General features: G+C 42.5%; 1 protein-coding gene across 1 annotated transcript in view; it reads left to right on the top strand.

Moving 5' to 3' along the window:
- The window catches only part of SH3BGRL2 (SH3 domain binding glutamate rich protein like 2), a 59,782-nt gene that overhangs the window by 18,418 nt on the left and 17,467 nt on the right, over positions 1-23,897 (top strand). Inside the window, exon 3 of the mRNA XM_055136708.1 lies at positions 23,521-23,706. Coding sequence (XP_054992683.1) covers positions 23,521-23,706 — 186 coding nt within the window. The remainder of the gene's footprint in view (positions 1-23,520; positions 23,707-23,897) is intronic.

The raw sequence follows: 23,897 nt of genomic DNA on the forward strand, positions 1-23,897 counted from the left end.
TGTGTGTGTGGTGTGTGTGTGTGTGTGTGTGTGCACCACTACTATAGGGGTGCAGAAACTCAGTGAACACATAGCTACTAAGGTAGCACGGAAGCTTAATATACCTCTCAGCAAAGAGTCCCACAGCTGATGGTGTGCAACAAGCCAGGGGTGTGTGCCAGGAGCAGGGCATTATCAACATGATAATGCTGGCATTATCAACAGCAACAACAGGGCATATGAAATAGAAAAAAAAATAGCTCTGAGTCTTGGGGCAAAAAAACTTTTCTTTTTTTTTTTGCTTTTTGGGTCACACCCAGCGATGCTCAGGGGTTACTCCTGGCTCTGCACTCAGGAATTACTCCTGGCGGTGCTTGGGGGACCATATGGGATGCCGGGGATCGAACCCGGGTCGGCTGCGTGCAAGGCAAATGCCCTGCCCGCTGTGCTATCACTCCGGCCCCAAGGGGCAAAAAAACTTTGCTTTCTTAGACTTCAGGTTTCTTTTGTTACTGTTATCTTCTAATTGGGATTCAATTTACACGTTGTGAAATTTCACCCCATTCAGTGGTGTATCTCACTAGTTTTCAGTAGATTCACTAAGTTGTGCAAGATATCGCCCCTATCTTAATTCTCAAATCTTTTCTTCACTCTGCTCCTTCCTCCAGCTCCTAGCAACTACTGATCCTACTTTCTGTTTGTATAGATTTGTCCCTTCTGGACATTTTCTCTACATGGATCCAATCAGATCTGTGAACATCTGTGTCTGAATGTGTTAAATTCACTTAGCACAGTGTTTTCAAACTCTATGCAAGTTGTAGAATGTATTTGTTTCTATTTCATAGCTTAAAAATACTCCATTGTGTGTGTTTTATACATATACATATACATAGATACACACACTACGCTTTCCGTATTCAGTCATCAGAAGACAGAACTTTGTGTTGTTTCCACCTTTTAGCTGTTATGACAATTGCTTCTTTGAGTATTTGTGTACAAGTTTTTGTGTAAATTTACTTTTCCATTCTCTTGGAAACATCAATTTTGGGAGTAAAATTGATGTTTCTTACGGTAACCCTATAAAGTCTCTGTGGAACTGCCAAACTGTTTTCCAAAACAGTTCTTACTTTTTACCTTCCCATTAGCAATGGATGAAGTTCCGGTTTCTGTCCATCGTTACCAAAACATGCTCTTGTCAGTCTTTTTTGCTTGTAGTCACATGGATTAGTAGTGGTATCTCTGTGTGTGGTTTTGATGTGCTCTCCTAAGGACTACTAATGTTGCTGTTTTTGAAGACCTTTTCATAGTTAAAGGTCTAACTCTATTTTTTCCTGCTTGTTCATACATAAACCAATGACATAATAAGACATAATTGAATCTTTAGGCAGACATAATTTTGGCTATTAGTTTGCATTTGTTTATAAATACCTTTTATTGTTCAGTGTTCAGCCATGTTCAGATTTTAGATTGAGTTTGACCTGATCCTTTCTACCCCAAAATAGCATATAATCTGGGGAGAAAATATGAGCATACAAAATGTAGGACAGCCATGGAGTATAATGCTAAAAGTATCCAATGGGGAGGTCTCAAGGACATGTATATCCATTTGGAGAGGACAAAGAGAGCCATAGTCTGAACTAGATAGAAAAATAGACTCTCTTGAGTTGGGAGAATGACTGCTTTTAAGCTAGAAATGCCACTTTGAGTCTCTAGTAGAAATTTAGAGACTTTCTTTTTTGAAAACACTTTGAGTTTGGAAACTAGAGCAGCTGCCAGCCCCGCTGTTCTTTTTGTTGTAGAAGTGAACTCCGTCTGCAGATGCCTGCTCCCTTGTTCTTGGACAACCCCTTTCCTTCCATTGCTCGATTCTTCCAGTGGCTGAGCACAAGACAAATGGATGCTCAATGGCAAGTTCCGCTGTGATAGTAGGGATAAGTAACAGGGATGAAATGATTAATAATTTAGTTTTTTATTTCCTTTCCCATTAAAGGAGGGGGTGGGGGCCATCACCCTTTTAGTAGGACTAAATGTCTTTAAGTCCAGAGAGCTTAGAACAGCCTCACAAATCTTGAGTGTGGAGCTTCAAGGTCTCATTTTTTTGGCCTGGTATTTGGGGCACTTTGATCTGATGCTCACCTACCTTTGCAGCATTTTCTCTTGCTGTTCTTTTGACTGCTGTATAAATGTTCCAGGCACCCCGTGTCCTGCACCTTTCTCTTTCTGTGCCTTTTCTCCTTGTCCTTTTACTTGCCTGGACTGTGCTTACCTTGAATTAGGACCAGATGTCCTTTCAATCTGAAACCATACTGTTTCTCTTTCCCCTCTTAACTGGGAGGTCTCAGTGCCCCCGCTATGTATGTGATAGCTTGTGTGACTTATTTTGGGGACTCAGATGTCTAAACCCTTGATATTTATTATTTTGTACCTTTTATTATTTGAACTGTGACTTGTAAGTTCTTTGAGGCCAGGGATGATTCCCTTGTCTTTTGATGGCCCCAGGGATCTTATTGGAGAACTTAACATGGAGTGTTTATTGAGGGAAGTTTTTTCTGTAGCTTCCACATCAACTATGTCAAGTTTATCAAGAGTCCCTGTCTTTACCAGAGTTGGAAACGGAGGGCCAGACGTAGATGGAAATCTGCTTTGGAAAATAGAGTCCCTGGGAAGGATCAGATCTTGATCTGCTGCTCCTCAAATCAGTGGCAGGAAGAGTCTTGGTTACTCGAGATAGGATTTTTTTTATTATTATTATTACTGCTTCATTTGCATTTCTTAGTATTACTTTTCTGACGCAAGTGCCAGAATTCTGGAATCTCTGTGTGGGGTGAAGCTGCAGGTCTAGAGGGAGCAGAAAGGCCTCTTGATGTTTTGCAGGCAGAGGCCATGCCCTCTAGGGTTCACCCAATGAACAGTGAATGGCACAGGCCCCCGCAGTTCTGGGCACAGGTGAGGGGGTCAGGAGCTGAGGGAGTAAGAAGCGGCAGCTGTGTTGTGAGGCAGGATAGCTTTGGGCTTCATCAGGGACAGGTTGAAATGCGGCTTTTACACCTCAGTTGACTTTAAGAATGTCATGGTACCACATCAAAGTCAATTATGGAGCAGAACGATGATTTGTAGTCCAGAACAGTTGGGTCAGTTTGGCATAGTTTGTTTGATGTACTGTACTGAATGGAATCGTAACACGGGGTGCACTTTTAGAAAGATTTCTAAACTTAAAGCAGTTTCAGATAAAATGATAATGAATTTGTGTTTAAAAAGACAAACTTCATTTCTACAGAAGCCTCACTCTCTCGTTCAAAGGAAAGTTGTTGCTTTGCTTGGAACTTTCACACTTTGCAGCCCTTTCCCTCCCAGTTTTCCTTCTCAACCTCCTAAGGTCACACCTATGCATTTCCCATCATCCTAGGAGCAGTGTATTTCTTCTTTTAAAATAAAAAAAAAAATGCTTCTTTTTTTGGTGTGTGGGGGTGGATGGGGAGGTCTCCACCCAAATCTCCCAGCGCTGTGCTTAAGGGTCTTTCCCAGAGATTCCTGGGGAATTCTGTGGTGCTGGGGTGGAAGCGCCTGAACCCTTGAACTGTCTCTCTGGCTGTGTGCTTTTGTTTTGGACACTGTGCTTTTTGTCTCTGTGTCCTTATTGTGGCTTTTTAGCCCTCCCTCTGAAACTCTATGCAACTCTGCCTTTGGGATGTCCTGGAGACGGAGACGCAAGCCCCTCTGTGTCTGTCACTTGCCTCTGGATGTCACAAGTCAGTTGCATGCAGACCTTTCTTCCCCTGTCTGCCCTCCTCAGTTATGCATCCGTCTCAGACAGTAGAGGCCGTGTTTGGGCACCCTAAGCCCCCTTAGTTCTCAGAGCTCCAGCTCGCCCATCTGTGCAGAGCCCCCACATGTCTTATGAAAACCTGTCGAGTGAATAATGTCTCCTTGATCTTTTAAAGAAATTTTCATTTTCCCTTTGAGGTAGCTCTCATTTATTTATTCTCTCCTTCTCTTTCCTCGCTTTCCTCTCCTCCCCCATTTTTCTTAGTGAATTTCTGGTGCTTTGGGGGATGATGTGACAAGAATTTTCAGGTGAAACCATCCTCAAAATTTAGAGGTGCTTTTCTGAGGGACTTCATCTTACCTGGAATGTAGGATTTAGAATCATCTGTAGGATGGGTCCCGGAGACTTTGCGCATTTGCGAAAGCTTCGAAAACTCCCGTGGCAGTTGCATTCCATCTGGTGAGGTGGTTGGAGTTTTCAGTTTTCAGAAAGGCACATCATCATCATAGCCCGGAGAAACAGGAAGCTCGGGCAGTGCCCAGCTCTGCACAGGGCAGCTCCCTGGAATGCCAGGATAAACCTCCAGACTCTCTCAGAGATGATCTCTTTCTGTCTGCTCTGGAAAGGCAAACCAGTCCCTCATCTCCTATAACATGTAATTGTAAAAATGACCGGCTGTTTCCAAGTTATTCTTTACATGGGAGTAGGAACAGAAACAGTCCCTAAATCATGTCACTTGCACAGGGACCGACCGATACAGAAACGGGAACAACATATTCCAAAACATCCTGTGCTATATAGCTTAGCATCTCTGGCCCTTGCTAAGCCATGGCCTTTGCCCGAGGTCCTGTGATTCTTGCCTGGGGAAAGTGCTCTCCTCAGCAGGATTTCCTCCTCACAGCAAAGGCTTCTGACTATCACAGCAGATTTTGCCGGAGCAGCTCTTCTAATTAGCTAGAAGCGTGCATATGCGTAGGTATATGTAATTTTCATAAATAGCCTTGTAAAAGCGTGGCATTCTGGATTCATGTTTTATGCTTAGCTTTTATAAGAAAGCAAACATGTCATCGTGACAGGGAATCTAAGAACAATCAAGTCGAACTACCTACATCTTTTTTTTTTGCTAGTGGTTTTCCTTTTTTAATTAAAGCTTCGTGTTTGCTTGGTAATACGGGTTTTGTTTGTTTTGTTTCTAAAACACAGACTAAAAAGTAGTCTACTAAACTTGTTGAGAGATGAGTTAGAGCCACTCCAGTGGCAGGAAGCAGATGGGAGAGGATCCAAATCAGCTGGCAGGTATAATGATGAGCTCCTCCAGGCTACCCTGCTTACTTCCATAGGAGATGGATTTGTGTTGCCAACGTGGTTTTCACCCTGCAGAGAATTCCATGGTTACACTGAGGAAAGAGGCACAGATACATAAAAATGTTACTATATAGTGCCGGCTGTATAGATCACTCCTGGTGGTGACTGTAGGTCTTAGAAGATGTTCAGGGAGGCCATAGATCACTGTCACTGTCATCCTGTTGCTCATTGGTTTGCTCGAGCGGGCACCAGTAACATCTCCATTTTGAGACTTGTTGTTACTGTTTTTGGCGTATCGAATATGCCACGGGTAGCTTGCCAGGCTCTACCGTGTGGGTGGGATACTCTTGGTAGCTTGCAGGGCTCTCTGAGAGGGGCGGAGGAATCGAACCTGGGTCGGCCGCGTGCAAGACAAACGCCCTGCTGCTGTGCTCTCGCTCCAGCCCAAGATCAAGGCTACTGAATTTTGGTACTATTAATATTTAAACCAGACAGTTCTTTTTGTGTGTGTGTTTTGTTTTGGGGTCACACCCAGGCTCAGGGCTGACCCCTGGCTCTGCACTCAGGGATCATTCCTGGCAGCACAGGGGACCAGATGGAGTGCCAGGGATCTGCTGCATGCAAGGCAAGCACCCTACCCATTGTACTATTGTTCGGGCCCCTAAATAGTTTTTTGTTGTAGGCAGCTGCCCCGTGCCTCATGAGATGCTTAGCAGCATCTCTGACCTGTGCTCTCGGGATGCCAGTAGTACTTGCAGGTTTTGATAGCACCTAAATGTCCTGAGACTTTGTCCAATGTATCCTGGGGAGCAGGGGCCAAGACCTCCCCCAGTTGAGAGCCCTGAGGAGGCATGGTTGAGCACAGTAATTTGGAGCTGAATGCTGAAGATCAGCAGTACTTGGCTATGTCATGCAGATGGCTGATAGGCAGATGTGTTCAGCTGGCGACACTGGAGTGAAGAGTCAGTCAGTTTCAGTGTCTGTCCGTCTTAGAGCAGTAGATCTGGGAGCTGAAATGTGCTCCTGCTCTAGTTTCCACAACTGAGGGTGCGTGTTAAGAAATTTTAAGTCAGTTGGGTGTCATTTTATTATTATGTTCTTAATTGTAATTCTACAGTGAAGACTATGGAAATGTCTGTTCTAGAGACTCATTTTTCTGAAAGTATCACTCCAAGACAGATTGGGACATTAAGGCAAGACCAGAGTGATGCTTTATCACTGAAACTTTAAGCATTGGAGACGGTGAGGGACTGAGTAGGGTGCATAGTGGGGAGAGTGAGATGGGTTTAGCTTGGCCCAGTGGGACCAAGACCTTAGACTGATTTATGAATTTCAAAGGGTCTCCAATACATCTTAGGCCTAAGCTCAGTACATATTTTTAGAATGGGTAAGTGAGTGCTTAGGAAGCCTTCAAATAGCTGAATGGCTCTCAAGGTAGGGAGTAGAGAGCCAGCGGAGATTTATGAGATGAGAGTGACTTTCAGCAGTACAGTCTGATGCCATTTTTCCTGTGTCTGTGGATTTTCCCTTTTTGTTGTCTCTTAACTCCATTAGAAATGTTCCCTTATCACATCCCCTTGCCCCACACTATTGAACTGATAGTTGCAGATGTGAAACTTGAATTTGTACAGATCTGTTTATTTTAGGTTTCCTAAGGCAAATTATGTGTGCTCTTCTCCTCCTAAGATTTATAAACATATAGTCTCTTTACACATGGTAGCTTGTGTGCTTATTTGGCTGTTCTTATAGCTGTGCTTAACTTTTTTTAATAATTTATTTACTTTTAATTAGTGAATCAATGTGAGGGTACAGTTACAGATTTATACATTTTTGTGCTCATGTTTCCCCTGTACAAAGTTCGAGAACCCATCCCTTATTGTTGTACTTTAAAGAAAGAAGGGAGAGTGCGTTTGAATTCATTTACATTTTCCATGGGGGGCGGGGAGGTCTGTGCCCTGTTTCTCTCAAGGAAGGTCTGTGCTTCTCTTCATGAAGTTTGGATTTCGGGCTGGGCTCAAGCAAAGTGTTGGTGTGAAATTGTGGAGGCTGGTTGTTAGATGTGCTCATCCTCCTAAGAAGTTTTGGAGAGTTAGAGTTAGCGGAGATTCTTCCTACCACTTTCCCTATTGCCTCTTTTTATTTTTGAACACATTCAACACGTTTTATATTCTATATTCAACCATTTCGGTATCTGAAGTGTTTGTGGGTGGTGTCCTGCACCCCCCTCCATTTCTGTAACACTGGGTCAATGATGTCTAATTTTTTTTTTTTCTTTTTGGGTCACACCTGGCGATGCACAGGGGTTACTCCTGGCTCTGCACTCAGGAATTACCCCTGGCGGTGCTCAGGGGACCATATGGGATGCTGGGAATCGAACCCGGGTTGGCCGCGTGCAAGGCAAACGCCCTACCCACTGTGCTATCACTCCAGCCCCTCATAGGATGTATTGAACTTGGCTCTTGATAAGGAAGGCAGCTTTCAAGGCGAGGGAAACAAGGGCCAGTTTCTGTGGTGAGGAAGTAATGTAGGAAAAGGAGAGAGGAAATTGTATGGAAAAGTAGGAATCTCAGTTTCCAATCCAATGCCCATTCGCTATTGCTCCAGGTCCCCTACTTCTTCACGAGTCTTGTCTGTAGGCGGGCCTACTCTATTAACATTCCATGTAAGTAGAATCATGTGACATTCTATACTTTATGAGAAGCTTCTTTCACGTAGCATGTTCTCAAGGTTCACTCATCTCTTGGTATGTTGCAGTACTTCATTTCTGCGGTCTAGTCATGTTCCTTTGTATGGATGTGGAATGCAAGTGCTTGAGCCTCCACCCAAGTGTGAATGAATCAGAAACTTCTCGGTTGACTTCCAGGTGACCCAGAATTACCAGCAGGAAGGAAGCTGCTATTGGCTGAGTGCTTGGGGCCAAAGGGGGAGGGGGGCCCTCTGGGCCCTCATTCTACCTTTATCTCAAGGAGAATGAGAAGTTACTGAAAACTTTTTTTTTAGCAGAGACATAAAATTGTTAGGTTTATACTTTAAATAAATTAGCTTCTGTATGAAAGGTAAAATTCTGGAAAGGCAGTGTTAGGTACTTGAAGATGGTCCCCCCTGCTCATAGGTCGGAGAGGGCAGTGGAGTCAAGTGCCTGGAGAGTGGCAGGATGGAGGGTAGTTTGGGGAGGGGGAGGTATGAGGAGGACTTGGATTTTCAGGACTTGACAATGAAAGAAATGACTGGCACAAAATGACATCCGTGGTTATGGGAAAGGATGTAGCTGCTCTATGGTCTTTCATCGAGCAGAGCTGAGATTGGTTTTAATTTTGTGGGATTAAATGTTTAAGTAAGCGAAAAAAAATACATGTTTAAGTAAGTACTAAAAAGAACCGTTGAGAGCCATGTGGGGACGCTCCTTTGTGGCCCCGCGCGAGATCGACCCCGGAGGCAACTGAACCACTTTGGACACGAGCGGCGCCCCCAAAATGCCTCCAAACTGTGTGCTCGGAGCTTCTGGCCCAGGCGCTGCCGGCAGGGTATGCTCTTTTCTCTCTCAACTCTTTCTGTTTGAACGCAGCGAGACTATAGCCGGTTTTTAGACTCTACAGGAAGCCCGGGATAGCCGATGGGCGGGACTCCTGGATCCGCCCTGTGCCGGCCGACATTTAAGCAGAGAGCCACGTGGGGACGCTCCTTTGCGGCCCCGCGCGAGATCGACCCCGGAGGCAACTGAACCACTTTGGACACGAGCGGCGCCCCCAAAATGCCTCCAAACTGTGTGCTGGGAGCTTCTGGCCCAGGCGCTGCCAGCGAGTGATGCAATTACCAAAAGAATTTTCCTTGAACTTCATATAGAAATCCCAAACCACGCGGCTGCGACCTAATATTTCTTGATTGTCAGCAACGTGTAAATGTTCCTTTCTGGCAGGGCTTAACGTGGGGGGAAACTCCAAACAATAGTACTAAGTTTTTTTGGTAAAGGGTAAAAGATTGTAGTGATAGAATTTTAGGCAGAATTTTCCCTGGACTTTATATAGAAACCCAAAACCGCGCAGCCACGGCAGCCTAATGTCATCTAATCATCAGCAATATGAAATGGTTCCTTTGTAATGGGTTGGACTTTGGGGGGACCATAATAGGGTTAAAGTTTGTAGCGATGTGTAATTTCTGGCTGTACTTTCCCTGGACTTTATACAGAAATTCAAAGCCGCGAGGCTGCTGCCATGGCCGCGCAACCTATTGTCATTTAATCATCACCAATATGAAATGGTTCCCTTTCAACGGGTCGGACTTTGGTGGGAAATCCTAACAAGAATAGTAAGTCTTTTGCTGAAATATTGAAGGCTACCAAAGTGGTAGCCATCTCTATAGACTGAACTAAGCCATATCCCCACGCCGGCTGAGAAGAAATATCCTTCTTTCTCGGGAAGAAACGCGGCGTGGTGTTAACCTTAGCATGATGTCCATTAAGCTGACACGGACCTGGTGGCGTGGGAATCGGATACAAGGGAATAAATTATTATGTACTTGGAACAGCGGGACGCTGGTGGAATCTTGAGCCGGGGCCGATACCAGCGTATTACTTTTGGTTCCAGAAACTGCTTGCAGACATTCTACCAGACTATCAACTAAGCCAGAGCCCCACGCCGGCTGATGACGAGAAATAACCATCTCTTTTGGTTTGTTTTCCCTTTGTCAGGCAGCGTGGTGATTACTAAACAGGCGTGATCTCGGTGGCGAGGGACGAGGGGGGAAAAAATATAGAAAAGTTATGTAACAAACAGCGGGACTTAATATCTCTACATTCTCAGCAATGGAGAGCCATCAAATGCTTCCTTGACAGTGGGACTGTCTTCTCTTTTTTGGGGGGAAACCCTAGCAACAATAGTGAATTATGTGTTGAAACATGGACTGTAACCAAGATAAAGCATAAACGAAGTGAAACTTATCACTTACAAGGGCAGGGACTGGGGGGGCGGGAGGGGGCGGGAGGTATAATGGGGTGGTTGGTGATGGAATATGGGCACGGGTGAAGGGAAGGGTGTTTGAGTACTGTATAACTGACATAATCCTGAGAACTTTGTAACCCTCCACATGGTGATTCAATAAAATTTAAAAAAAATAAAAAATAAAATAAAATAAAAAGAACCGTTAACGTAGCAGACTTTATAGATTGCTTTATATTATATCGTATAAATACTTCTTGCATTTCCTTACTTCACAATCTCTGGAAGAATTAGTAGCAAATGTCATTTCAGTAAGTTCTTACCTAGATGTGAAGAGTTGACTGTGCTGAAAGTAACCTTTTTTGTTAATAGTGGGTTAGATTCCTGTTTATAGAAAGAATTCTTTTGCCAAAGACACTAGTAATCTCTTTGATCTGTTTTGAAATATTCTCTTAAACTCAAGTAGTACATAAACTCTGAAATCTACCGAAGTTTCAGTTAAGAAAGAAAATATAGTGACTTGAATTTATTTACACACTAACTTCTTGATCTTAATCTGTGATTCCAAAAGAGAGACAATCCAGCGGGACTCAAAATTTAAAAACAAGGTTTAAATTGATGGTTATCAGCTTTAAAAAAGAATTCAGGGTAGACCTTAAGTACTTAGGGATAGCCATGGTGACATTTATTAATTCCTCTTCACATGGTGAGAATCTCCATCTCTCCGGGTTCTACTTTGTAGTTTAACCTTAGTATTTCTTCCCTCAGTTTCCACACGGAACAGAGATGAAACTCAAAAGGTTATTTATCTGTATGTACAACAATGAGAAGTATCTGTTTGCTCTCCTGGTTTGGCTAATCTAGGTAGGTTGCTAACTAGAGTTTGTCAGTAGTGTGCTGACTAATCATTTCCGTGTGCTGCAGGGGCTGGAACTGCCACATGGCTGGGCTAGCATGAGCTTGAGTAGGAAATAACCACAGAATAACCACCAAGTAACCACCAAACTAGCAAACCCAAATGAACATGTTCTGCTACTGTGATGTCATGCTAAAAGTTAAAAAGAAACCTTTTCCTCCCTCGCTTTCTCCTCTCTCCCTCCCTTCTTTCCTTCTTTTTCAATTTTTTGGGTTTTTCTAAAATCTAGATACCACGAACTGGTATCAATAAAGTATTGATCTGGTATCATATACTGCTAACAATAAAGTTTCAGACTTTCAGTGTTTCAACTACACCACCAGTGTCGGTGCCTCTCCATCAATTTTCCGAGGTCCCCTTCTATCCCTTACCTTACCTCTCTAGTACAAATTAATTTTTTAAAAAAATTTAACTTATTATAGTGGCCAAGACCTTTGACCAATGCCCTCCAGTTCCCCTCATCCTCCCGTTTGTTGGCATTCTCAGTACTATAATTCATGGCCAAAAGTTTGAAATCATTTGATTCTCTCCATTCCCCTGTCTTAGTGCTTTTTATGGAACAGTTGGGATTATCTGATATTCTTACTTTTTCCTCTGTCTTATTTCACTTAACGTGGTTCCGCTGGTTCCAATCAATTAGCAGCAATTTTCATGACTTCATCTTTCCTTTCAGCTGTATAATTTTCTAATGTGTATATAGCTTCATTGCCCAGTTGGATCTTTGAGCTGGGGAAACCCATTCTTTTGGTAGTGGTGGGGGTGGGATGTGGTGCTCATGTTGGTACTCAATGCTTACTCCTGTCTTTGTGCTCAGCAGTCTTCCTGGTGGGACTTGGGGGGCCATTGCACATTGGCCATATGCAAGGCAAGTGCCATAGCTGCTGTACTCTTTCTCTGGATCCAAGAAACCCATTCTTTTTTTTTTTTTCTTTTTGGGTCTTTTCGTGCACCCGGCAATGCACAGGGGTCACTCCTGGCTCTGTGCTCAGGAATTACCCGTGGCAGTGCTCAGGGGACCATATGGGATGCTGGGAATCAAACCGGAGTCGGCCGCGTGCAAGCAAACGGCCTACCCACTGTGCTATTGCTCCAGCCCCAGGAAACCTATTCTCACTGAGATTAATGTTCCCAGAAACTGAATCCTGTGTGGTTTTGTTTGTTTTTTTATTTTTTGTTTTTGTTTTGAGCCCAACCCAGCAGTGCAGTCTTATTCTTGACTCTGTGTGCAAGGATGACTCCTGGCAGTCCTCAGGAAACCATATGTGGTTCCAGGGACCAAACACAGGTTGGTCATGTGCAAGGCAAGTACCTTATTACTTTAGCCCCAGATCCTGTAAGCTTTAAATCAAGTTTTATAGTAGGGACACTGTCAGTGCTTGAATGTCAATGCCCTATTAATGAATCTGTCTTGTATAGGCAAGCTGAACTAAGACAAAGGTAGGTATGTACCCCTAAACTAAATGTAGCACAGTGCCTGCACCTGCACAGCCCTCAAAGTGTCCTGGTGAAATGAACATATATGTGGATTGATAACTGAAGAAAACTAGGCAAATGTTTGTGAATGTTTACTGGGCCTGCGATGTGTACGCTTGCCAATGAACAGAATCATGGACCTATGGTTGTGACCTTAGAGTGAAAGTACGATGTTTTCTTTTGACATGCCATGCACAGCTGTGGTTGCTTTCTATCATTTAACTTTCACCTCCATCCTTTGAACTTAAGTATGGTATGCTTTTCACTAGTAAGGACACTAAGACTTCGACAGAAAAAGAAATTGATCCTGTTCCCATGCCGCTCCCCCCACCCCAACTCTATATCTAGTCAAGGACTAGAGCATAAATCAAGGAGGCCCAGAAGAAGCTATGTCCAGCCACTGCTCTGTTAACAGTGTTCTTGGTTATGTTGGCACAGTGAGTTGATCATCAGGGGGAAAGTCCGATGAACTGACCTCGGGGTTAAGCCTGCTGTGGCCACATTGACCTCATAATCTTCTGCCTACATTTCAGGGCTGCCAAACTGAGTGTCAGAGACTAGTCTCAAAATGTGTCCGTGATCCTGTGAAGATTTTGCTTTTCATAATAGAAACAGGTTTGGGACTTGTAGGTAGTTCTAAGGAAGTTAGGAAGAGGTGAACAAATGGGCCGACAAGAGGCGTTGTGTTGTTTTATCAGTCACAGTTGAAGGTTATGGGATATTTAATCACACATTTCCAGAAGAGCTTCAGAACTACGAGACTGGCCCTTGTTAAAGAGCCGGTTTTTTGTGTGTTTTTATTTTAAGTTTCATTTTATATTATTTTGTAAATTTTAGTTTAGGTAGTACAGTTAACACTAGTGTTAAAACCTAGTTACTAGACACCACCCCCATCACAGTGCTAATGACCTTTCACCCTGTTCTTATGTCACTTCCCCTCAGATTTTTATCCCTTTCACTCTTCTCTCCCTGTTGTAGGTGAATCCAAATTTTGTAATCCAAGGCCAAGGGTTTATCATCGTTCAATATCCTCTGTTTCCCTTTGTCTCTGTATTACACAGATGAATGAGATCAGTTTTAAGGTCAGAAATGTTTGAAATGCAGATTTTGTTTATCTTTCCATAGAAATGGTAGTTGAAATTGTGGAATTACACGTTGTCTTCAGTGGAAAAATGTTAGAATTTATGCACACACAAATGTAGCTGTGAAGAAGCAGAAACTACTCATTTTTGTTTGCTTGCTTGTTTGGGGTGTATCGGACACTCGGAGGCTGCTGCTGGCTGATTCTATACTTTGCAGTGCCCCTGGCGGTGCTCAGGGATAGATCCTGCGTCTCCCGCATGCACCACGTGTGCTTTGCCCCTTATGCTGTCTTTTTGGCCGTGGAAAATGCATGTAACACAGCTGAAACTTCCCACCCTGAAACATGTGTTTGTCATGGCAACTGTATTAAGTCTATTTCTAAAGTTGAAACCTTGGAAGATAACAGAAAAAAATAGTTACATTAGCATGATGAGATTTGTTTTTTTCTCATTTATTTTTTTAAAAATGGAGAGGAAGTATTCTCTACCCACTCTGCTGTCTCTCCAGCTAGATTAAAAATTTTTTTTTAACTAAAAAGGTGATTTAACATCTTAAACATGACAAAAGAAAACAATGGAAGTAGGCTAAAAAAATGCCTCCGAGAAGTTGGCTCATGAAAAAATAAAGCGAAAATGGTATTTTTTTGTTTAAACAAAGTATTTAAATCCAACAATGTATTTAATTCAAACAGATTGAGTGTCTGTTGGGAACCAGGGACTGTGCTAATAATGCAAAAAATGAAAAACTGCAGTTTGTAAAATTGTTCTCTTACATTTAAACTGTAATAATGTTTCTTTCAAAAATTTTGCTGTTTCTCATAATCCATCTTTCTGATACTCTGATTCTTTAAAACTCAGGTTTCAATCTCTTTCAAGAGTCTCTTTCATTGTTATCTTTGGCTAAGTAACCTGGTATTTGCTTTCTAGTAAGATAAACTGAAACAGAAACCAGAGACAGTTCTTTCTGTTCAACCTCATACTTAGTTAAACTCTGGTAAGAGTCTCAGCAGATGACTTGTTGGGCTGTATTTCATACCCTGGCTTGCCTCCCCCACGGAGGTGCTTATTGGTGAGTGTTTTAGTTAGAACGTGTTGATCTGTAAGCAGGAGAGAACCTGACTAATGCCGCCCTAATGTGGAGGTTGACCTGTATATAGCCTCTGTTCCTGGGATTCTCTTGGCCTTTCCTGAAGCTGAGTACTGACCCTGGAAAGGCAGCCTAGCATCCTTAATTCTTACACCTGGGATCTAGAGCTCTGAGCTGGAGGTAGGAGAGATACCACCTTCATCCTTCCTCATTAAGACAGCCAAAGCTTGCCTGAGAGCTTCTTTGTCTGGACTGGGTGTCATCCTTCAGGTCCCCTTCTCTGGCTGACGGGACTGTCCTGGCTGCAGGGCTGGCTGTATAAAAGGGAGTGATAGTTTTCCGGGCATTTCAGGAGAGTAAATCCCTTTAGGCCGCCAGGAGACTTTGTGATATTTGCATCCTCTTTATGATAATGCAATACCTAAATATCCATAAGTGAAGTTTTACAAAATTAAATACCTTTGAAGTACCTTCCTCAGTTGCTGGAGAGTTGCTGGCATCTTGTAAATTTTTCAAGTCAGCGGAAAATCTTTTCTCTTTTCTCAGCTTAGTTTTGGCCTTTTCTATTTGAGATACATAAAGGGCCCCTAGTAAGCTTTACATTTACCTTAAGTCAGGAAAAAAAAGAAGAGTGCATATCTGAAGTGAGAAAATAGGTAAAATGAAGAACAGTTGCTTTAAAACTGAGTCTTAAAGTATCCACAAATCACTTTATATTTTTTTTATAGAAACCCATATCTCAGACAAAGAGAGAAGAGCTAATATGTTTGAATGAAAGAGTTGTGTAGGTTCCTATTACTGCTTAGCTTCTTGCTTAGTTATTCTTCCCATGAACCTATGAAAAAAATAAAAAAGATACTGGGTGTATTTCCTAGACTTGGAAACTGAGGCTGAAAGAGAAGCCATGTAATTTCCCAGGGCTTCTGAACTGCCAGGGTCAGGAGTAAAACCAGGACTGTCTAACTCTGAAATATATACCGCCATCTCTTCCAGTTTTCCTTCTGTCCCTCATTTGTCTTTAAATTTATTTTCCCACAGTGGCTCATATTACATCTCAATTAAACACATAAACAAGAGATCTACATTACTCTAATCAGTTGTCCTCTCAATTAACAGTGACTCCAAAGGTCTCAGGGTGCAGCATTAGCTGTGTATATTCTGGAATTCAAACGTGACCAGACATGTCTGGAAGTCTATGGATGAGATTTGGCAGGGACTGTTTAATTACATCAATCAACTGGCAGCCTTCTGGGATAGAACGGATCCTACCAGAAGAAAGGGTGGGGTTTGCAAGTTTACTTAGAAGTCAGCGGCGTGGAGTAGGGAGTATATCAGAGTCCAGTGCATCGTCATTTATTTACCTAGTCCTCAGACCCAGGGCCTAGTGATTGCTCAGGTCAGAATGATACTTTTTTTTTTTTTTGCTTTTTGGGTCACACCCAGCATTGCACAGGGGTTACTCCTGGCTCATGCCCTCAGGAATTACTCCTGGCGGTGCTTGGGGGACCATATGGGATGCTGGGAATTGAACCCAGGTCGGCCGCGTGCAAGGCAAACGCCCTACCCACTGTACTCTCACTCCAGTCCCCGGAAGGATAGTTTGGCATCTTCACTAAGTGTTCCATGGATCCTTAAGAGTTCACCCGTATCTCAGACTCAGCAGTGCCTACTGAGATAGTGCATCACCCAGACACCTGTGGATTGGGGCAGCCAGGATTCTGGTACAGGCATTGGGGTTCTCAGTAGATCCATGTCTTGCAGGGATCTGGAGTTGAAAATGCCACTGACTGGGTGGCTTATCAGCCACAGAAGTGTATGTGTCTCAGGGTTCTGGAGGCTGCAAAACCAAGACGGGTGGAGGAGGAAGGGCAGCGTGGGGGAATATCCAGTCCTCTTCTGCATTGCAGCTCCAACTTCCGTGTCCTCACATGCTTGAAAGTAAGGAAGTGCAGGGCCTTTTTCAAAGTGCATCTCTTGTTGGCCCTGCTCTCATAACCAGATTCCTTCCCAGAGCCCACCTTCTCGTCCCATCACTATGGAGGTTACAATTCAACACTGTGTTAGGAGAGTGGTGATTTGTTGTGTGTGTTCGGCAGGCCCGATTATAGGGGCACAGTATGATTATAGCATTTGTGCTATGGCTAAGAGGGCTGCCTAGAAGCAGACTGAGTTGAGTTTCCTGCTTCAGAGCTTTTGGAGATATTTGGGGGAAGTACTTTACGGTGCTAGAATCCTATGGTACGAATTGGGAGTACCATAGGATTTTTTTTTCAAATCAATAATTTAGTAAAAATATTTAGGGAAACCATCACTTGGAATTTTTCAAATTGAGTTACACTAGGAATTATTTAAACATACCAATCACTAACAACTATCTTCTTCACTGTCACTGTTAATGTTAAAAGCAAACCCTTTTTCATCTTTGGGTTCTGGAGATTCTTCTAATTATTTAAACTACTTACAGTTAGGTATAGCATTCTAAACACACTGCTTTTAAAGCTCCTATAGCTTTACGGTTTTGAAAAATATTATCAATTTGGGTCTACATATTCCTGCATGATTGAGCTTCAGTTACATTTGTTAATAAATTAGCAGATGAGTTTAAACCATAGAATTTTCATCTCCTAGAAATCTCCATTGTTCAACTGTGGTGTGGTGATTCTTAATCATTCATTCAATTAGTATTTACTAAGGACCTACCTCCTGCATGCAGAATTGCCTTGCTTGGGAAAGGTGGACATAGAAACAAGTAAGGAGATAGAGAGTGCTAAATAAATTTAGACAGGGTCTTAGAGGAGGTGGTTAGAGAGAACTCTGAGGAGGTGATGCTTTTAAGATATCTCAGTCTTAGTGGTAATGCTGTGGGGGTCAGGAGGAAAACCTCTCTGTTACACTAGGCCTTCTACTAATGAAAAACCTGTCTGTTATTTAACAGACATTTATAAGGTGTCTGTTTTGTGCCGGACTTTCTAAGCCCTAGGGCTTAGAACAAAACAGCAGACATGATCTTTGTGGAATTTCAGTAGTGGGACGTGGGCAAAGTAATGGGTAAAAGGTAGATTTTAGATGCAAAGTTATAACTTGAATGTTGGAGCAAAATTTGGGGGTAGCTGGTAAAAATGTCAAAACAAGTAGTTACAAAAGACCTCAGTGAGAAAGTGAACTTTGAATCAACCAGAAACCAGTTTGGCAAACTTTCTGTGAAGGACAGCTGGTAAATACCTGGGCATTAGAACCACATTCATTGCCCTTTTTGCAGCTATTTTCCGTGCCTCTGTAGACCCAGGACGGCCAGTAGCTAAGGTGCAAATGGATGGGAGTAATTGACTTTTAGTATTTCACTTATGTACACTGAAATTTGTGCTACATACAATTTTTATATACAAATAACTTATTGTTTTGAATTTTTCTAGCCGTTTAAGAATATAAAGGCAATTTTTGGTGTAGACTGTATGAAACAAGCTAGTAGGCTCAGGTTTGATCTGTGGGTTATAATTTGTTTATAGGTGATCTAGCCGGAGCAATTTGCCAGTGCCTGCTCTTTCAGTTGCTTTGGGTGATGGGTCTGTGTTTGAATGGCAAGACAAAATGCAGCTACTATTCTTTTGTACCAAAGCTTTTTGTGCATATCTTCCAATGACTTTGTTGTTTCATGAAGGAAATAACGAAAATTCATCTGTTCACTGAGTGACAAATACTTCATTCAGTTAGGTTAAATTTCTGTCATCTAGATTTTATTTCTAAGCTCCGCTGTGCAGTAATAGCTTTTATTTTCAATCCGCTGTGCTACAATATTTCTGAAGGCATTTTAAGTAGTTTAATTAAGAATTTTATCAAGTAGTAGTGCATTTGGATTGGATGCAGGCTTAGGAAACTTGCAGGCTTAGCAAGAGCGGCTTAGCCACTTAGGGGTTTATTTCTCTGATACGGGTGAGTGAAGAGTCTGCTGCACAGGACTGGCATGGCAGCTGTAATACATCCCGAAGGACCCCGCTCCCATCCTCCCCATTGCCCTTAGCACATGGTATCGCTTTTTCATTGGGAAAATGGTTCTCTACCTCTGGGCACCACAGTGGTATTTCCGCAAGTGAGAAGGAAGGAACAAAGCTCAAATGGTCTTTGTTTTTTCCACTTTTTAAATGGAAGCTTCCCAAGGAGCACAGCTGCCTTAGAACTCACTGGCCTTAGAACTCACTGGCCAGAACTCTGTCATGTGACCACCCCGAGCTGCTGGGGCGTTTGGGTAAACAAGTGTGTAGATAGAGCTGAACACATGACGCCTCCACTGAACTGGGTTTCTGGTATTATGAAAGGGAGATTGGCAAGTGGGTAAATAGCATGATCTGCCATGGCATTTTAGTTATTTGTTTTTTTTAAAGACAAAAAAGTAAACCTTAAGACTTATGCCTACTTATAACTCAGTGGTCATGGGTGAAGATAGTATTGGCCCAAAAGCTACTTCTTGTCTTTCACTGGCTCTCCACACTGATGGTACATTTTGTTTCAGAATAACGCAAGTGTAGGGAGAATAAAGCTCTTTGTGTCGAGGAAATGACTCTATGTTATTGTTACTGGGCTCTGGGTTGCCGCCAGCAGATGAAGTGCCCTTGGCAGCTTCCCCCTCACCGCCTGGGAAACCTTTCTGTTACCTGGCCCTGCCTGCCAGGCAGGTGTCTGCTCTCAAGTCCCTGCCTCCCGAGCTGGCCTGCACCCCCAACTCTCCAGCCTGGCCTGCCGCAGTTCCCCCAGTCCACAGGCACCCCAGAGCCTCTCAGAAACAACCTGGAAAAAAACAACCGATGTCGCTGTGACTCATCTTCCTTCCTGGTGCTATCACAAATATCCACTGGAAAACTTCCTTTTCTGAGTTTAATTTCTCCCCTTTGTTTATTTGGATAGTTTGCTGTAATATTAGTTCATTTTTTAAAATATAGTCTCAGCCCCTTTAAAGTATTCTCTTTTATACTCTTCTTGTGCTTATAGCGTGAGAAAAGAAGGAGTGCGGGGCTAACAAAGTACTTCAAGTCCTGCTCTTCTGTTGGGGAAGCTCGATTTACCTAAAACACCAGGTCTCTAGGGCTCTCCCCTGCCCAAACCTTCTCTGTGGGAAGGTCTCTTTCTCAGAAGAATTTCCTTCTATTTAATCTTCTGAGTAGAGATACATTTAGACTGTTTTAAAAGTTTACACAGGTAGAGAATGAAAACTCTGGTTCTTTCTTCTCCACATTCTCACTTCGCCAGCTGCACAATAATCTTAACCAGCACTTCATCCTTATTAACTTCATGTTATTTTAATTTCAATATTCAAATTTTATCTTAATTTCAATATTCTACAATAAGCTTCCTATGATTTTCTTAAAATTGGCTATGAAAAGGGAAGGGATTAGGTCAAGAATACTTTCAAAACAGTGCTAATAGGAATGTAAATTGATGAGGTCTTGTTGAAAAATGGCTTAGCCTGGATTCTTTAGGGGTCTGGAAAATGTCACTGCCATTTGACCTGGTTTCATTCATAAGGCTCAGTGTTGAGAGAAGCAAGGAATACTAAATAAAAGATATTCATTACATGAATTTTTAATGGTGAAAGTTATAAGTATGCTGACTAATACTAGATTAGTAGTTAATTTTTCATCTATATGGTGGAATTGTCAAGCAGATACTAAAATTCTTAATTTTGAAAATATTATGTTGTGGGTTAAAAACATTCATGGTATGCTATCGAGTAAAGGGCATGGTGCAGCTCTTTTTACTGAGTGTATGTAGTTCTGTGAAAAAGAAAGACCAGTTGAGCTGTAGAGGACTAGATAGAGTTCAGCAAAAAGTGCTGGGGCAAGGTAGGGGTGGGAGCTGGCCACGGGGTGGGAAAATGCAGAAGCTGTATACCTGTATTTCTCTGAATTTGAAAGACCATGTAGGTACAATTTTTAGGTACTTTCACTTGGTGTAGTAGTGTATATGGTATGTACGCACATCATATGGAAAAAGATGCATTGGGAACAGCTGCAAAAAGGGTAATAAATGTGGGTCTGATGACCAGGTGCTTACCAGTTGTCCTTCACAGAGAGTTTGTCCAGCTAGTTTCTGGTTGGCTCAAAGTTCACTCTCTCTAAAATCACATGAGGCTGATACTCAAGGACAGTAGATACAAGGGCCAGGAGGATTGCCCCATAGCTGGAAGCCTGCTTCATGAGCAGAGGGGAGAAGGCAGATGGAATAGAGGAGGGATCACTAGGAAAATGATGGCTGGAGGAATCAGTCGGGATGGGAGATGTGTGTTGAAAGTAGATAATGGACCAAACATGATGACCTCTCAGTGTCTGGGTTGCAAGCCATAATGCCCAAAAGTAGAGAGAGAGTATGGGGAATATTGTCTGCCATGAAGCCAGGGGGAGGGTAGGAAAGTGGAAGGAATACCGGGGATATTGGTGGTGGGGTATGTGCACTGTTGGAGGGATGGATCATTGTGTGATTGTAACTCAAACATGAAAGCTTATAACTATCTCACAGTGATTGAATAAAATTTAAAAAAAAAGAAAAAGAAAAACAAAGTTCACTTTCTCTCTGAGGCTGTGTGTAACTAACTGCTTTGACATTTTTACCAGCTACCCCCTAAATTTCCCTTCATATTTCTAATTACCCTCAAGAGTATTTGAAATATGCTAGATAATGTTGAGCTACACAAATGGACAGAAAAGCCAGATTCATTCATTGAATTACATTTTTACAGTGATTGGTTGGTAGGACTGTTGGTAACTATTTATTTAGTTACTTATTTTTCGATTTACAATTTTCAAACAAAGGAGTTGCATCATGAAGTGGAAGCACCTGGACCTAGGTCCTGGAGGACACTGTGCTATGCTGAGTTGTATTCTTCTACGGGCAGGGGGCCCCCCACACGAAAGCAGAACCTGAATAGGAGAATGACAAGCTGTCTTAGGACTGTGATCAAGTGAATGACAGCTTTCAACCAACAATAAACCAGCCTTGTGGAGTTGTCAAGGGAACTTTAAGAGAGATGGATGCTCTTTTTTATTTTTTTTCAAACTGAAGTTTAAAAAAAAATGATGTGACTATAGTTCTAAAATTGTATAGCAGTGGGAGGGGGAGTAGTCACTCTTAGAAATAAAAAGTGACTTTATTCAAGATTACATCACTACTAATTAGAATTTAAAGCAGGCAGTCAGTAATTCTCTCATTTTCTAATAGTGATTTTAAAGATGTCTTTTCATTTTTTTCTGTATGCCATCTTTGTTAGTCATTTATTTTGCCTTCTTCAGTCCAGTGATTAGAGTATCTTTAAGCATTAACAGATTTTCACCTCAGAGAGATAAATCAGGCTGCTGGGGCAGCAGAAAGAGGGAGAATAGGGAATTCAAGAGCATTCTTCAAGCATTTTATTTTCTTATGACAAGAGGTCCATCTGGCTGCTTGATTTATTGCAGTTATTCTTGGCCATTAAAAAATGCACCGTTTAAGTTGCAGGGAGAGGAGGGTGGCTTGGCCACAACCACCCGTGTTTCAGGGCTTACCCTAGCTCTGCACTCAGTGATCATTCCTGACACTTCTTGGAGGACCATATGTGGGTGCTGGGGAAAAAAATCCTGGTTGGAAATGGAATACCCTGCCACAGAGGTGGGGTGAGGTGAGGGTGGGGGGACGGGATTGGAGGGTGGGAGGGATACTGGGTTCATTGGTGGTGGAGAATGGATACTGGTGGAGGGATGGGTTCTTGAACATTGTATGAGGGGAACACAAGCACGAAGTTGGGTAAATTGGTAACTGTATCCTCATGGTGACTCACTTTTTAAAAAATAAATAAAGAAAAAAAAAACCTGGTTGGGTTGGCTGCCTTTAAGACAAGTGCCTTACTCTGTGCTATCTCTTCAGTCCCACCATCTAAGTGTTTTATGCAGATTTTTTTAGACAGGTAGGAAAAAACAAACTGACTTGTTATGCGTATTTAAGATCTACCTTGTCTAAGGCTTTAAGTATTGTCACCTCATCCAAATTAGTTTACTACAAAGCCTTGAATCAAGAAAATAACTAAGATTTTTAAAAGGTACAGATGCATTTAACACTCTTCAGAACACACCTGACCCCTAGTGACTGGGGAAGGAAACATAAAAGCTGAGGGATGCAAAGGGTTAAGCAACAGTTTGAGGCAGAGGTGCTTGCTGTTTATCCTCACCTTAGAAGTGGAGAATAATATTCTCTTGTGAATTGATAAAAAAAACGACGCTTTCACAGCAGTCACTACTGGAGTATCTGAAAAAAGGACACTGAGGGCAATGAGAATGCTGCTGCTCCCAGAATCAATGAAATGTTGACATCTCAGAAGGCTGTACATGGTTTTCTGACGGTTTGGGGCATAGGCATCTTTTATGACTGTAAATGCCAACTTTCTGGAAGTGTGTGCCGGAGGAGACTGACCCATGGAGGGCTCATTGAATCTCTAACCTCACATAGAGTCTATTCTTTCCTGGTACTCTGAGCTGTACCCCCGAGTCCTTGGACGTCAGGGTGAAGCAGTCACTGTATCAGGATTTGCTTAGACCTCTGCTAACGCCAGTGACTGGAGCCTGCTGTGGGACTTGTGTGGTCTTACCTCCTGCAGTGAGAATCAAATTCACTTCAATTGGAAATCGTTCCCCATTATTTAAAATGAGCATTTCTCAGTTGGGATAGAGAAGGGGCCACTATGACAAAGATAGTTGGAAACAATCACTCTGGATAAGAACTGCATGCCGAAAGAAGGTAGAGACAAACATGAGGGGAGGTTTGGGGGAGGATAACTGGAGACATTGATGGTGGGAAATGTACACTGGTGGAGGGATGAGTGTTGGAACACTATGACTGAAACCTGATCATGAACAACTTTGTAACTCTGTATCTCAGGGGTGATGCAGTAAATAAACACATAAAATTAAAAACATAAAATAATATGAATACTTCTCCTGATGTGTTTCTTTTCTCTCTAGATAAAGAAGAAGCAACAGGATGTGGTTAGATTTCTGGAAGCCAACAAGATAGAATTTGAAGAGGTGGATATCACAATGTCTGAGGAGCAGAGGCAGTGGATGTACAAAAACATCCCTGCCGAAAAGAAGCCTGCTCAGGGGAACCCTCTTCCTCCACAGATATTCAACGGCGACCGATACTGTGGAGTGAGTAGCTAGATTGTTTTCCTAGATGACTCCTGTGTGTTATGAAACCAGAGAATCACCTAGAAAAGGGTTAGGATTTTTCTGTGACTCTTTCAACCCGTGACCTTATCAGTCTCCACGTCCAATAGAGTTGATGGGGGATATGAGTTGAAGGTCACGTACTGTGTATGGCTGTGAGTGCTTGCCTGTGT

Source organism: Sorex araneus, chromosome 4 (assembly GCF_027595985.1).
Source record: "Sorex araneus isolate mSorAra2 chromosome 4, mSorAra2.pri, whole genome shotgun sequence".
NCBI classification, from domain to species: domain Eukaryota; kingdom Metazoa; phylum Chordata; class Mammalia; order Eulipotyphla; family Soricidae; genus Sorex; species Sorex araneus.